General features: G+C 44.6%; 1 protein-coding gene across 1 annotated transcript; it reads right to left on the bottom strand.

The window, feature by feature from the left end:
* Positions 1-10,476: 10,476 nt before the first annotated feature.
* MEX3B (mex-3 RNA binding family member B) lies at positions 10,477-14,114 on the bottom strand. Its single transcript, XM_030189630.1, is given in 4 exon segments — positions 10,477-11,873; positions 11,876-12,003; positions 12,006-13,103; positions 13,770-14,114. Coding segments are annotated over 4 exon segments (1,650 nt in total). The 5' UTR covers positions 14,002-14,114; the 3' UTR covers positions 10,477-11,681.
* Between the last annotated feature and the right edge of the window lie 402 nt (positions 14,115-14,516).

Here is a 14,516-nt window from a genome sequence, read left to right as displayed (position 1 = left end):
ACACCCCCACATAGGTCTCCCTTTCCCTCCAACCTCCTCCTCTCACACCAGCACACTTTCCCCCAAATCCAGCATTGCTCCTACCTTCCTTCCTGCAGATCCAGGATCCCCCCCACCCCCCGGCACATAGGTCTCCCTTTCCCTGCAGCCCCCTTCTCTCACACCTGCATACCTTCCCAAAATCCAGCATTGCTCCTACCTTCCTTCTGCAGATCCAGGATCCCCCCCCCCCCCAGGGACATAGGTCTCCCTTTCCCTGCAGCCCCCTCCTCTCACACCAGCACACCTTCCCCCAGTCCAACATTGCTCTACCTTCCCTTCCTGCAGGTCCAGGATCCCCCACCACCATATAGGTCTCCCTTTCCCTTCCTGCAGCCCCCTCCTCTCACACCAGCAAACCTTCCCAAATCCAGCATCACTCCTACCTTCCTTCCTTTCAGGTCCAAGATCACTGCCACTTCCTTCTCCTTCCCCTGCTGCCAGTGCCTGCAGCTTACATTATTGGAGCATCCGCAATTCACACAGGCACTCTGGTGCCTTCCAAGTCTGCCGCATCCGGCCCTCTCTGATGCAACTTCCTGTTGAGAGGGCCAGATGCGGCAGAGGGAAGTTCCCGCAGTGCCTGTATGAATTGCAGACGCCCAAAAATGTAAGCTGCAAACACTGCAGCTGCGGTGGGCGAAGAAGCAGGAAGCAGCAGATGATGGACCTGTGGGAGGAGAAAGTAGGGAGTGATGCGCCAGGGCACCTCTGAGAGTTCACTGTGGTGCACCAGGGTGCTGCGGTGCACAGTTTGGGAACCGCTGATTTAATTGACTAATGAGCTAATTAGTGACAATAATTGCATTTTTAACAAGCAATTATTGGCCCTAATTAGATTTCATTGAAACTTACATAAGTACATAAGTAATGCCATACTGGGAAAAGACCAAAGGCCCATCAAGCCCAGCATCCTGTCCCCGACAGTGGCCAATCTAGGTCAAGGGCACCTGGCAGCTTCCCAAATGTACAAACATTCTATACATGTTATTCCCAAAATTGTGGATTTTTCCAAGTCCATTTACTAGCAGTCTATGGACTTATCCTTTAGGAAGCCGTCCAAACCCTTTTAAAAACTCTGTCAAGCTAACCGCCTTCACCACATTCTCCAGCAATGAATTCCAGAGTTTAATTATGCGTTGGGTGAAGAAATATTTTCTCCTATTTGTTTTAAATTTACTACACTGTAGTTTCATCGCATGCCCCTAGTCCTACTATTTTGGAAAGCGTGAACAGACGCTTCACATCCACCTGTTCCACTCCACTCATTATTTTATATACCTCTATCATGTCTCCCTCAGCCGTCTCTTCTCCAAGCTGAAAAGCCCTAGCCTCCTTAGTCCTTTCTTCACAGGGAAGTCGTCCCATCCCCGCTATCATTTTAGTCGCCCTTCGCTGCACCTTTTCCAATTCCACTATATATTTCTTGAGATGCAGCGACCAGAATTGAACACAATATTCAAGGTGCGGTCGCACCATGGAACGATACAACGGCATTAGAACATCCTCACACCTGTTTTCCATACCTTTCCTAATAATACCCAACATTCTATTCGCTTTCCTAGCCTGCAGCAGCACACTGAGCAGAAGGTTTCAGTGTATTATCAACAACGACACCCAGATCCCTTTCTTGGTCCATAACTCCTAATGTGGAACTTTGCATGACGTAGCTATAATTCGGGTTCTTTTTTCCCACATGCATCACCTTACACTTGCTCACATTAAACGTCATCTGCCATTTAGCCGCCCAGTCTCCCAGTCTTGTAAGGTCCTTCTGTAATTTTTCACAATCCTCTCGTGAATTAACGACTTTGAATAACTTTGTGTCATCAGCAAATTTAATTACCTCACTAGTTACTCCCATCTCTGCGCCTAAAGTTTACACTTGAGCTTTAAAAAGGGACGTGGAAATGGGAGGGTGATGGACAGAATGGGGGTGTTCCTAACATTTACATGTGTTGTTATAGAATACAGGGGACATGCGCCTAATTTAGGCATGTAGATTTACACCATATTTCAGTTGGTGCAACTGGTTGTGCTTTAAGTTAGGCACAATTCCTGGGTGTAAGCCCTATTCTATAAACTGCACCTAACTTTAAGCCCAGCTTATAGAATAGCACTTTTTTCAGCACTGATTTTTAAGGCACATATATAGAATCTAGCCTTAGGCGCACAGATTTTCTACTAACTTATTACCTAGATTTTGGGCGCTAACTTTATGTCTTGTATTAAATTATCCCTTCAGAGTAGATTACTGTTACAAACCGAATATTCAACTTACTGTATTCAAAAACTCCACATCATTTAAATTGTCTTAAAACAGCCATAACTTCAGAGCTCCTCTAGACTGAACCTGTGATGTCATCATTTGTAATGATAACGACAGAGTTCCAAAGCTCAGAGGCCCCAACTATAGCTTTTCCATGAACCCCTTTGGATGGAATTGTATAGCAAGAGATTAAGAACAAACATCTAAAAGCATCTGTAGATCTCAACATACATCCAAGGTGTAAATCTTTATAAAATTCACCATAGACACTGGGTGCTAAACCATATAGGCATGAATAAGAGAAATGTAAAAAACCACATGTCTGAATCAGTAAGCAACTGCTCATGGTAGAGAATGACACGGGGACGGGGAACCGCAGTAACCGTGGGGAAGGGGATAGGGACAGAGCTCGCAAGGATGGGGATGGGAATAGAGCTCGCGGGGACAGGGCAGGGACAGATCCCACGAGGATAGGGCAAGGATGGGGACAGAGCCCACAGGGACGGGGGACAAACTTTGTCCCCGTGTCATTTTCTAGTTAGAAGGGTAGAGGGGTGGTGGTGGGAAGTAGGCTTATTATAGCTGCTCATTGTTATTATTGTTTTCTATTTGTAATTTACACACAACAGTTGCACAGCATATTGTTCCTTTTTATACTTTAATAAAAAGATTTAAATATAAAATCATAAGTGTTCAAGGCTTCTGTAGATGAGGACAGAGCCCACTGGGACGGGACGGGGCGGGGATGGGGAAAGAACCTGCGGGAAGGGGGAGGGGATGGAGACAGGGCCTGTAGGGATAGGGCGGGGACGGAGACAGAACCTGTGAGGATGGAATGGGGACGGAGACAAACTTTGTCCCCATGTCATTCTCCAGCTCATGGTACTAGGGCTGCATTATGCCTTTTGTGGGCCTTAGGCATTGTGCCTATCATCTGAATGAATAGGTCTGCCCTGCATGGTGCTGCACTTTCTCACTTAGAAATTCAAAAGCCTATTTTGTATTTTGTAGTGTCTGGAGTAAAGTTAATAAATAATCCAGCAATTCCAATACATTACAATAATCTAAGGAGCCCTTTTACTAGACTGCGCTAAAAAGTGGCCAGGACTATCATCGGCATGAGTCTTACTGAAGCCACTGCTAGTGTGGCAGTAAAATGGCCCCATTATCTATTACTCCCATTAATGGCCATGTGCTAATTTCCCCATTAGTGCATGGCTATTAGTGCATGAGCACTTACCAACACCTATTTTCTAGGCGTCAAGGGATCACACACTAACCACATGCTAACTGGTGGAGTGCACAGATTATTTATTTATGTGGGATTTATTAACTGCCTCTATGAACAAGATTCACCCAAGGCGGTGTACAGTAGGTACAGTTTAACATAAAACTTAGAATTCTGTTACAGCATAACAATAACAAAATAACCACGAATAAACAAATACAATAAGGGCCCTGTTTACTAAGCTGTGCTATAGGCATGGTAGCATTTTTAACGTGCGTTAACATGTGCACACGTGAACTGTGTATGCGCCTACAATATCCCTATAGGCACCTACACGGTTAGTGCACACGGTAACTGTAAGTACATTAAAACTGCTAGCATGCTTAGTAAACAGGGCCCTTAATGAGGTAAACTTGAAACAGAAATTGAAACCAATAATAGAACTACTGTGAAACAGTACTCAACAATATACACATTTAACAGCACTGGAATTCAAATTCAGTACTAAGGATACAACTAATAAGACTGCATTAGAACATCCAACCAACATAGATGTGATGCTAAAGATTTTCTACACAATAAGAGATGATAAAAAGAAAAATATGAAATAAATACTCAAAGAAACATCCCACGCAATAGTAATAGATGATGTATAATCAAACAGTCGAACCAAAAAAAAGGCATAACTGAAGGAAGCACCATTATTAAAAAAAAAAGTGTGTAATCGATACACCTCCCCTCCTTTCTTCCATACAGATTGCACACTTTCTATTTTCTCAGTTCATATCATTGTTCAGTTTCTGTTTTTCGTTTTTCTTTCTCTTTTTGTATTTTTGCTTTCCACAATATTTTTTGCAAACTATTTGGCCATATGTTTGCATTTATCTTTTACTCAACCATTTGTCTACAAATACATTTTTCGAACACGTCTACTCACCCCCCTGACATACCCCCCAGCGCTAAAAATTAAATTCTATTTTATAGCACATGGGAAGCATGCACCAATCCCACAGGACGCCTTGGTACACGCCATGGTAGTGCTTTTTACATGTTAGTGATTACCACAGCTTAGTAAAGGGCCCCTAAAATGTGGTAAACCAACCACCTGGACAATATATCTCAGGTGCTTGAATTGCATCCTAGGGAGGAAAAGTTTATCAGCAGCAACAACAGCCCACAAGAAACAAAAGTTTCTCCCTCCAGACCCTGCAGGGGCCGAGATGATATTGCTCCTCTCCAGACTCTGATGAGCTGAAGGGTGCTCGTCAGCAATCCCTCCCCCTTGCCCTTTCTCAGTGGCAGGGATATGGATCCTGAGCAGAATTTGATTTCCTGGAAGGAAAGCTGTTGGCAGCTTGAACAGTTCCGTGTGCTGATGTAACCCCACTCCTAGCCATCCCACAGGCCATTCTCTTCAATGACGCTGCCGTGAATCCAGCCCTCCTGCCAGTGGGTTGTGAACACTGTCAACATTTCAGACTGAACCTGTTACTCAGGCACATAAACTACATACATACAGCCGGACCAACAGACATGCATAGCCTGGATAACCTATCGCTCTTGGGCAAAATGTACCTCTAAGAACCACAGAGACAACTTATTCCAGTTACTGTAAGTCGCTGTCCCTGATACATCTGATCTTCTAGGTTCCATCACTCATTATCACTTATTTAGATTTGCTTACTCCTACGCCAAGTGCTCAGAGTTCCCAATTGTAATCATTTTCTTTGTGAGGTACACTATATATTGCTATACTTTCTCTTTTAAACTATCATAAGGGTAAAATACCATATATAAACTGCCATAAACAATTAAATATGCATATTCCATCTAGCTCAGCTACAACATTAGACAACCATAACTAGCCATGGTCGTGGTTCCTAAACTGTGCCTATGGAAATCGCAATAGGTGTGGAGTTTGAAGATATCTACAATGAATCTAGCCTTTAGGAACACATAACAGGTATTTTTTTTTGTAAGTAAAATATGCAAATTCACCTGCTGCTTAAGATCACATGGATGGTGAAAGTATCGCATAAATACCAGCCATGTGATCTTAAGCAGCAGGTGAATTTGCATATTTTACTTACAAAAAAAAATACCTATTATGCGTTCCTGAAGGCCAGATTTTGGAAAATATACCAATGCAGTCCTCAGAACCCATCCAGTTAGCTGGGCTTTCAGAATATCTACAAGAAATATGCACAGCATGGGTTTGCATGCACTACATTGATCATATAAAATTCTTTCCCACACATACACATTGTGGATACAAATTCTAGTGAATTAGGTGTGTCCCAAGGCCTGGTTTGAGCACTACTGCTATAGTGTACCTCTGCACCAGGGGTTCTCATCGCAGTCCTCGGACAAGCCTAGCCAGTTAGGTTTCAGATGTCCACGATGAATATGCATCAGATAAAATCACACATAATGGAGGTAGTGCATGCAATTTATCTCATGCATATTCATTGTGGATTTCCTAAAACCCTGACTGGCTGGGTCACAAAGACTGGATTGAGAACCTCTGCTCTGCACCAAAGTGGCAGAATGTGCAAACCATGCATTTCCATGGGGAAGCAATTCTTGGGGGGGGGGTAGCATCGCTACTGAACCGAGCAGGAATGGAGCAGCTGGAATCAGAGCAATATATATGCAGTAGGGATGGGCAGCCAAAAATGTTTGCATTATTTCCAGAGGGAGTTTTTTTTTTTTTTTCAATCATAGAGGGCACACCATTTCCCAGTAGTGAGTGCATGCACGAAATGTTATGAATGCACTATCAAGAAAGACTGCACACCTTTTACGAACAGTGCACTTCACGGAGTTTGCCCTCATTAAAAAGACTGTTCAATATTATTGACAAAACAACATTTCATTGCAAACAACCACCCCAGCGCTGCGTAACCCTAGTGGCGCTCTAGAAATGTTAAGTAGTAGTAGTAATTATACAGTAATACAGGTGCAAGGCAACGGGGAGAAGAGAGCACAAGAGCCTGCTCAATACAGCATCACCTATGAGCTCAGTTTCACAGTATGAATCAGAGATCTGTATGGCTCATACCAAGAATGGCACAGGGAGCCAACGATGCTGCACTGAGGATCAGGGACAAAGTAGGATGGAGATTGTGGCACTGAAGACCAAACTATATTGGGAATCAAGTGGAGGAGCACAGGGCAGACAATACCAGAGATCCAACCATGGGGGAAAGCTTTCCAAGGATCATGGTGGAGTAGGAGGACAACCTTCCAAGAACGGCAGAGGGAACTTTCTGGGAACCTAGGGTCCAATGCACAAAACTTACCGGGCCAGCACCGTACATTTCCGACTGGCTGGTTTTAGGCGAGCACAGTATTCAGCGGGCAATGCACAGCAGGCTTTTTTGTCTGCAGTGGCAGCCGAGACTCGCATGCAAAAACAATGCAAATGAGCAGATCAAATGTGCGTTCTGAGGGATGCACAGCAAGGACCGCCCATCTTTTGCAAGCCAAATTTAACGGGAGGTCTGGAGCAGCCGTAATTCTGTGGGACAGCCAACACGGCTCAGACAGAAAACTTTCACACCAACCTCTCCAAACCGCTTCATAGACTATACAGCTTCTTCTCCAGCCACAGTGCACGTAAGGAGGTGAGGAGCAGCAGTGCAGCCCAATGTGGGGAAGTGACTGGAGCCGCCTCCCACACAAAACCCCAGGACAAACCAAAAAAAAAATGCAGGAAGGCGACAGAGCAGGGGTGACTGAAATCCCGAATCCTGCATGGACTGCCTTGCAGTCCTGCTTTCCTTCTCATGTTTCACCCTCACCATTAATAAAGGAACATATCATTTGCCAACCACTCCACTTTCAAACCCCTCCCCCATCACTACACAGATATTTGGGCAGCGTTTGAAATCAGCTCCTCGCCCCACAGCTTTCATACACCAGCTTGTATGCGTGTATGAAAGCCGGGGTACCATTTGGAAAAAAAGAAAGCAAGCCATGAGGTAGCACCATGAGCATACTCAGAGCAGCCATGCTCAGTGACTGACTGTTCTGCGCATGCGAAGCTTACTGGCTTGCTTTTTCCTTACTGAGCAGCTCGCTGTTTTTGTGAGCAGCTCATTTGCATTTACTCTTTTTTTTTTTTTTTTAGCATAGTTCACTATTTCTACCTCGGTAATTCTTACAGAGGTGGAAACAGTGATCAATGCTTTATGGTGACTTTTGTGCATCGGGCCCTGAGAGAAGACTACACCTAGAATGGAACAGAAACAGGAGAAGAAATGAAGAGGGAGGGACACAGAGAGGTCTGGGATGAAATGGAGAGCAAAAGACCTGGAAGAACGAAAGAGGAGGAGTTTGGACCAAGAATTGAGGGAGACAAGAGGACTGGTGCTTGGGTAGCAAAGAAGAAAGTGTCATCGATGAGAGAGGGAGGACTAGGAGTAAGAGTGAGAACTGCAGATGGGGGTGAAAAGAAAGCAACCCTATAAGGAAATGGGAGGGGACAGAATTCATAAGGAGTCAGGCAATGGAAATAGCATAAGAGAGAGGAAAACAAACAGGAGAGCAGCTATTAAAAGGAAGAACAGAAAAGGAGATAAGCATTAAAATTATCTTTTTTAGCACTGAATGGGTAACAGGACACCACAGAAATAAAACATAAAAGGAACAGAGACAACCTCAAAGAATGAGGAAAAATAGAGCAAATGCTAGGCCAGAATATCAAATCAGAGATACTGAAGGTTGAAAACGTAGAATATTAATAACTTGGTGTAAAACACCTTGGAACCCAAACAGAATTTACATATTGGGAACAGTGAGATTTCATCAACTTTTTAGGTGTGAAATTTATTTTCTTGTTTGCAGGATATAACTGCTAGCCGTGAAACTTTTGGGATCAGGTTGAATATTGTTCTGGTAATAAAAGAATGCACTAATAGGTACATTTTGAGGAATGTAAGTCCACATTACAACCCCTCCTCCCCCAACCCTAATATGAACTGCTAACTCACTGCTGGTTCTATTACTCCAGATAACGGCCAAAACCAAAACAGTCTGAAAGCTTTTGGCCGAAACCGAAACCACAGCCAAAGCCCAATCACCTGGTTTCTGAGAAAAACTCAAGTTTGGTTGCAAAACCATGAGCCAGCGAGGACCGCTGGGGATTGTCAGTGCTTGCAGTGTGCATCCCTCTACTAAACCCTCAGTATCCAAGCCAGAATATAATAACTTAAATAATGAAAGGCCGTATTTTACCTCCAAGCAAAATAGTCTCCACACACATGGCCTGCAGCTAATGAAAACAAACTAAAAGCCACCGTGCTTTTACAGTGGCTGACTTTGCACTACACTCAAAGTGACAGCTGATGTCATAACTCTGGAGAGAGGCTAATTCCTAAAGAGCTTATCATCCCAAATTTACAGACTTAAAATCCCGCTAAACTTTTGCATCAAAAGCATTTATTTGGAGCACTCTATTTACTACATAAAGTATTATACAAGATCATACGTCATTACTTGCAATTGCAGTACCATTAAAAAAAGTAACCACCCATCTTGTCCTACCTTACAATCCCTGGTGGTCTAGTAGTGTAGTCAAGGCAGGAGCGATGCCCCAGTCATGGCAGCCATTTTGAGCAGAGCCAGAATGGCAGGAGTAATTTGGGATCACTTCTGCCCCAACTACACCCATAGACCACAGGGACCTTAAAATAAGCCCTGGGGAGGACGGGATGGAGACAAACGAGACAAAGAACAAATTTTCAGCTTTCGCCAAAACACATGGTCATTTTCAGCCGAAGCCAAAAGCGTGGCTGAAAATTAAAATAAACTTTCAACCAAAACTGAAAGCAGGCAGAAAAAAAGATTTTGGATGGTTTTCAGCACAGTAACCAAAACTTGGTCTGCCTCTAACTCCACACCCCACAAACTCCAAAGTTCAGACACTCAACATTACTGAAGAAAAAGAGAAGCTGAGCTCTGTTAGAATCCAATGGGAAAGGGGAAGGAGAGACAGCACAGTTAACACAACCAACATTATTAAGCAGACATTACGGACCATTGACTGGCCTGTGCTATATAAAAGCACTTCATAAAATAGAGCTTCAAAAGTTACATTGCAAACACTCCTGCATTAAATATTGTTAAGCCCTTCAGGACAAAAGCACTCTTACTAGATAGAGGGTCAACGTTCATACCGTGCCTTAACTAACAAAATAATATTTTCTAGTAGATACTTTAAAAATGTATATTGTTAGGGGAAGCATCCCAGAGATCCTAATTAACAATAAAGGATCATTTAAAAGACAGATAAGAATGTCTAACAGGCCTGCTCCTTCAGCGAGATGCATGCTTATGCCTTTGACAGTATTTATTACATGCAAAGGCCCAAAGATGCTTCTCATAGGTGCCAAAGCAAGAACATGTAAGCACAGCTTTAAGGATTTTCATCATAAATAACCTGTATTTAAGAAAGAAGTTACCTTTCAGAACAGAATTTGAAAGACAGTGGTGTGCCCTTGAAAGCAACAAAATCTAAGGACTGCAAATGAAAGGTATTTTTCTCCTTAACAAGGCCACAAGCCTCTCTAAGTTTCTCTGTCAAAAGACTAACCTGCACAGACTCTGGTTATTAATTTGAAAGACTGATCTAACAAGGTGGGCAAGGAAAGCATTCTAATTGAGAAAGAGGTACAGTCAAGCTCTTATAAATGGCTAACATTTTTATGTACTGGGAAAGTCTCAGTCTGTCAGATTTTACCAAGTTTGAATACACATCTGACAGGAGACCAGAAAAGGTCTGAATTCTACCCCACAGTCTATTTCTACACAGTACAAGAAACCTGTGAATGGAACCCAGTGACAATACAAGAGAGAAGGTCAAATGCGAGAGATTCCAAGGCCCCACCTAATCAAAAAGCCACATACACGTTTTTTTTTTATTTCCGTAATAGTTTATTTGATTTATATAGAAATACTTAAAAACATGACGTAGCACCATTACTTAAGTTTTACCTTTATTATGTAGAACTTTAAATGTCAGAAAAATAAAACTCTTGATACAATTTCAAATCTTGTCTCAGCAAATATAATATTAGTATTTGACCATGAGGTTAAAGGCCCTTTATCATAAAATAAAATATATTTTGTTTTTAAACTTTGCCTCAGTAAAGTACATTACGCTCAAATAACATCACCTACATATACAGAAACAAGTGGTAAACCAAATGTATTAAAATAGAAATACTAAAAACTATTGTTTGTGGTGCAACAGAATTTTTGTAATTTCCACTGGATTTTATTTATACAAATGTTAGAAAGCTTCAACGGTTCTGTTTGACAACTCTAACGTTTTATACATTTCCATTTTTGTAATATAGAATAAAATATTTATAATCACTGAATAGAAAATTTGCTGGGTGAAGCAGATTTAAAAGATTTTTTTTTTCTGAACTATAAAAATCTCCATCCCAACAGAATACTGTTCAAAGCATTACACATGTTATGGTTTCTATTCCCATCATAATTGTGTGATATTAAAATAATACAGTGTTCTTTGCCATAAGGCCATACTAAAATAAAAAAATTTAACCCAGCTAGAAAAAGTTCACTGAACTTAAATTAAAATACTTGTAAACATCTTTGCAATATGAAATATAATTTTTCAAGTCAAAAAAGATAAAATACTTCCATCTGTATTAATGCAATTTCTCTTTAAAACCTTTAAAGGTATTTTATATATAAGATATGTTACAGATTCATTACTTGATAAAAGCTGCAGTATCATGGTTTTTCACAGGAACTTCTTGCCCTTTCAAAAGACATTCAGAAGTTTTCCACCCCCCCCAAAGTGAAATTTTTGCAAGAAACATTCTAGGAACTACCAAAAAGAGGGGCACGTTTACTAACAGTCCACACTATAAGCATTTCTACTTTAAAAGTTTTGGAAGCTTCTTATTATAAAGTACAGTGTAAAACTACTATTACTAGAATTGTAGTCGCTCGTATTATTTATAGCATGCATTAGATGTTACAATATTCCCCAGGATACAGTACACTTTAATGCGAATATCCTGCAAGCGTTGTCCCTTTAAAATGTACGGATACTGCAGCTTTAAAGCTACCCACTGTATGCAGTTAAAGAATTTGTGTTGCTTTGTTTCCTTAAGAAAATATACGTATAGCCTGAGTAACTGCAGTATGGCAGACTGGGCACTGCGGTTCGTTCTTCTCGCAGATGCGGTTGGCACACTCCATGCAGAACAAGTTGTGCCCACACGGGACCAAGGCCGCGATCACCTCGCTTTCAAAGCAGATGGAGCAATCCCGGCTGCCTTTCCTCCTCATGCCGATGAAGAGGAAGACGAGCTGGAGGAAGAGCTGGAGGAGGAAGAGGACGAGGACGACGAGGAGGAGGAATCCGAGGCCACCCCGGGCAGATGGGAGCCCATGCCATTCGTGGGGTAGCCCGGGTAAGCCATGCCCCGCCGGGATCGCTGCGCACCCTCCTCGCCAGGGGATGCTCGGTCACGTGCAGGGGAGGCGAGAGGCGTGGGGGAGGAGGGGGCGCCGGGCAGCCCCCCCGGTTCAGGCGCCTCTGGTGGTTGCCCAGTAGCCCGTTGGCATTGACGGCGGTGGAAGCACTGCTTGCAAAGACTGAGGAAGAAGGGCCTGCGTGGCAGGTGGTGGTGGTGGTGCAGGGGGCGGCGGAACGCTCGTACTGGGACCAGATCAGGGTGGAGCAGGAGCCGGGCGGAGGAGCCGGGGCTGGATCGAAGTTGGGGGAGTCGAAGGCCAGCTCGGTGCAGTCGGGAGAGATGAGCTCGCCGCCGGCGTACACGTAGCCGTTGCCGTTCACGTTGTTGTTGTTGTTGCCGTTGTTGTTGAAGCTCAGCGCAGGGCTGGGGGGGCTGTAGTCGGCCAGGCGGGCGCTGCTGTTGCCGAAGTAGGAGTCGGTGGAGGCGCTGCCCAGCGAGCTGGAGCTGTCGTTGCGGTAGCTGGAGAAGGTCTTGCGCGTGGGGGTGTTGCTGCTGCCGCCGCCGGGGGTGGGCTTGCTCCACAGGCTGCCGGGGCCATGCAACAGCTCGAAGCCCACGTCCGTGCCGTTTGCGTGGAAGTCGTTCTCGTCGGTGAACTCGATGATGCCGCCCGTGCGCATGGCGATGTGCGCCTCGATCTCCTCGCGGGCCCGGTCCACGTTTTCCGGCATGCCCGTCACCTCGAACACTGGCTCCTTGTCCCGGCTCGGCGTCACGATGTACGTGTGCGTCTGCTGCTGGATGCGCTTGATGGTCGCCCCCTTGGGTCCCACCACCAGCCCGACCACGCGGTAAGGGACCCGCACTTGGATGGTGGTCTGGCCCGGCAGGTTGGGAGGCCCCGGCACGGTCCCGCCGCCGTTCAAGCTGTTGTTCTTGTTCCGGGAAGCGCGGATCATGGAGAAGTGCTCGGCCGCCGAGATGATTTCCCTCCTGGCCATGGCTACGTCTTCCTTTCTGCCAGTCACAACAAAGACTGGCTCCTCCCCGCGAACCGGGGTCTTGATGTAGGTGTTGGTCTTTGCCCGCAGAGCTTTGATTTTACAACCTGCGAACAAACAGAAAGGGAATGTCGATTACCACGGACCATTAGTGCAACACACAGAAATTAAAAGCCGGGGGGGGGGGTGACGTTAAATAGGTTTTCCTTACGTTAAGCAACTACTGCCCCAGCCCTTAAAATAAAGGCAGTGGCTGCATTGCAATGTCACCGATGCAGTCATTTAAACCACCCCACCACGGTTATTATAACAAAAAAAAACATGCATTCTTGCTAAATGCATTTCTACAACTGCAGAGGATAGCGAATAAAATATGTGCTTTACTGACTGCGGGTGCGCTTATTATTTCAAGCCCATTGTTCTGATCCCAGACCGAGTCTGGCTTTAAAACGTTCATTTCCACCCATAGACTGACATTTTCGTCCTTTGCAGCTGCAATCAATTGGCTTGCTCAAAGAAGGATGTAATCGCTGGAAGTGCTGCAGAAATTGATGCATAATGAGCTGGGAAGAGAGCGTATCTGCACTTTCTTTGTCTTGCAAGCCAGCACTCACCATAACATTGTTGCTTTGCTCTGACACTCATTCGAGCCTATTTCAGGCTACATCAATAAAAGAGCATGGGGAAGGGGGAGGGGAGTTTTTCTTCCCCCACCCTAAAAATAAAAATACAGATAGGTATATATAAAAAAAAAAATCAGCCATACTACTCACCTTGTCTGCCAACTATTTCAGCTACATGCTCCGAGCTGGGCACGGGGACGCATTCGGTCATGTTCACGCTCTTTTTCCGGGGCTCGTTATCGTAGATGGAGCTTTCATCATTGTCCAGCCCTAGCAGTGAAAGCTGATCGAGTGCGATTTGAAGGGCTCTTTGGTCATCCAAGGTTTCGCCTCCGCCGCCGCTTCCATTCCTCTCCATATCGGCAAAAAGCGAACTAGGCATAATTAAGATCTCCACGCTCCTCTCGGCTCAGTAGTAGGAACAGACACAAAGGAAAACCAAAGCAGATGGCCAGGACTCAGGGAGAGGGGAGGGAAGGAGCGTGCTGTGTAGACGATCAGTGCTGTGCTTTGCTTTTTTTTTTTTTTTTGCTTTTTTTTTTCCTCTTGTTTTTGGAGGGGGAGGGAGGGTTACTTGTTCTAAAATCAGTGCAATCCCAGTTGAAATGCTTCGGAACCCGGGTCCCAAGTTTCTCGGGCGGGAATGGAGTGCGGATCCCGGAGTTCTTGATGGCCAGAATGCCAGCGATGGCAGCGTTTCTTTAAGGAGCCCCTCCCCGGCTCACTCAGCGTTTTTCTCCCCTCCAGTCTGATCCACTGCAGCCAGACGGCACTAGAGGGGGATAAGAGGGCCGTGACGTCACCGCCAGGGGTTGACAGCACAATGGGACTGACAGTATTGCGAAGTGAGTGATTGGCCGGATTGAGTGTAGGGGGCGGGATTACTGCTTCTGAGCC

This window comes from Microcaecilia unicolor, chromosome 1 (assembly GCF_901765095.1).
Source record: "Microcaecilia unicolor chromosome 1, aMicUni1.1, whole genome shotgun sequence".
Lineage (NCBI taxonomy): Eukaryota > Metazoa > Chordata > Amphibia > Gymnophiona > Siphonopidae > Microcaecilia > Microcaecilia unicolor.
Note: the sequence above shows the minus strand (reverse complement) of the source record. Positions and strands in the feature narration are given on the sequence as shown.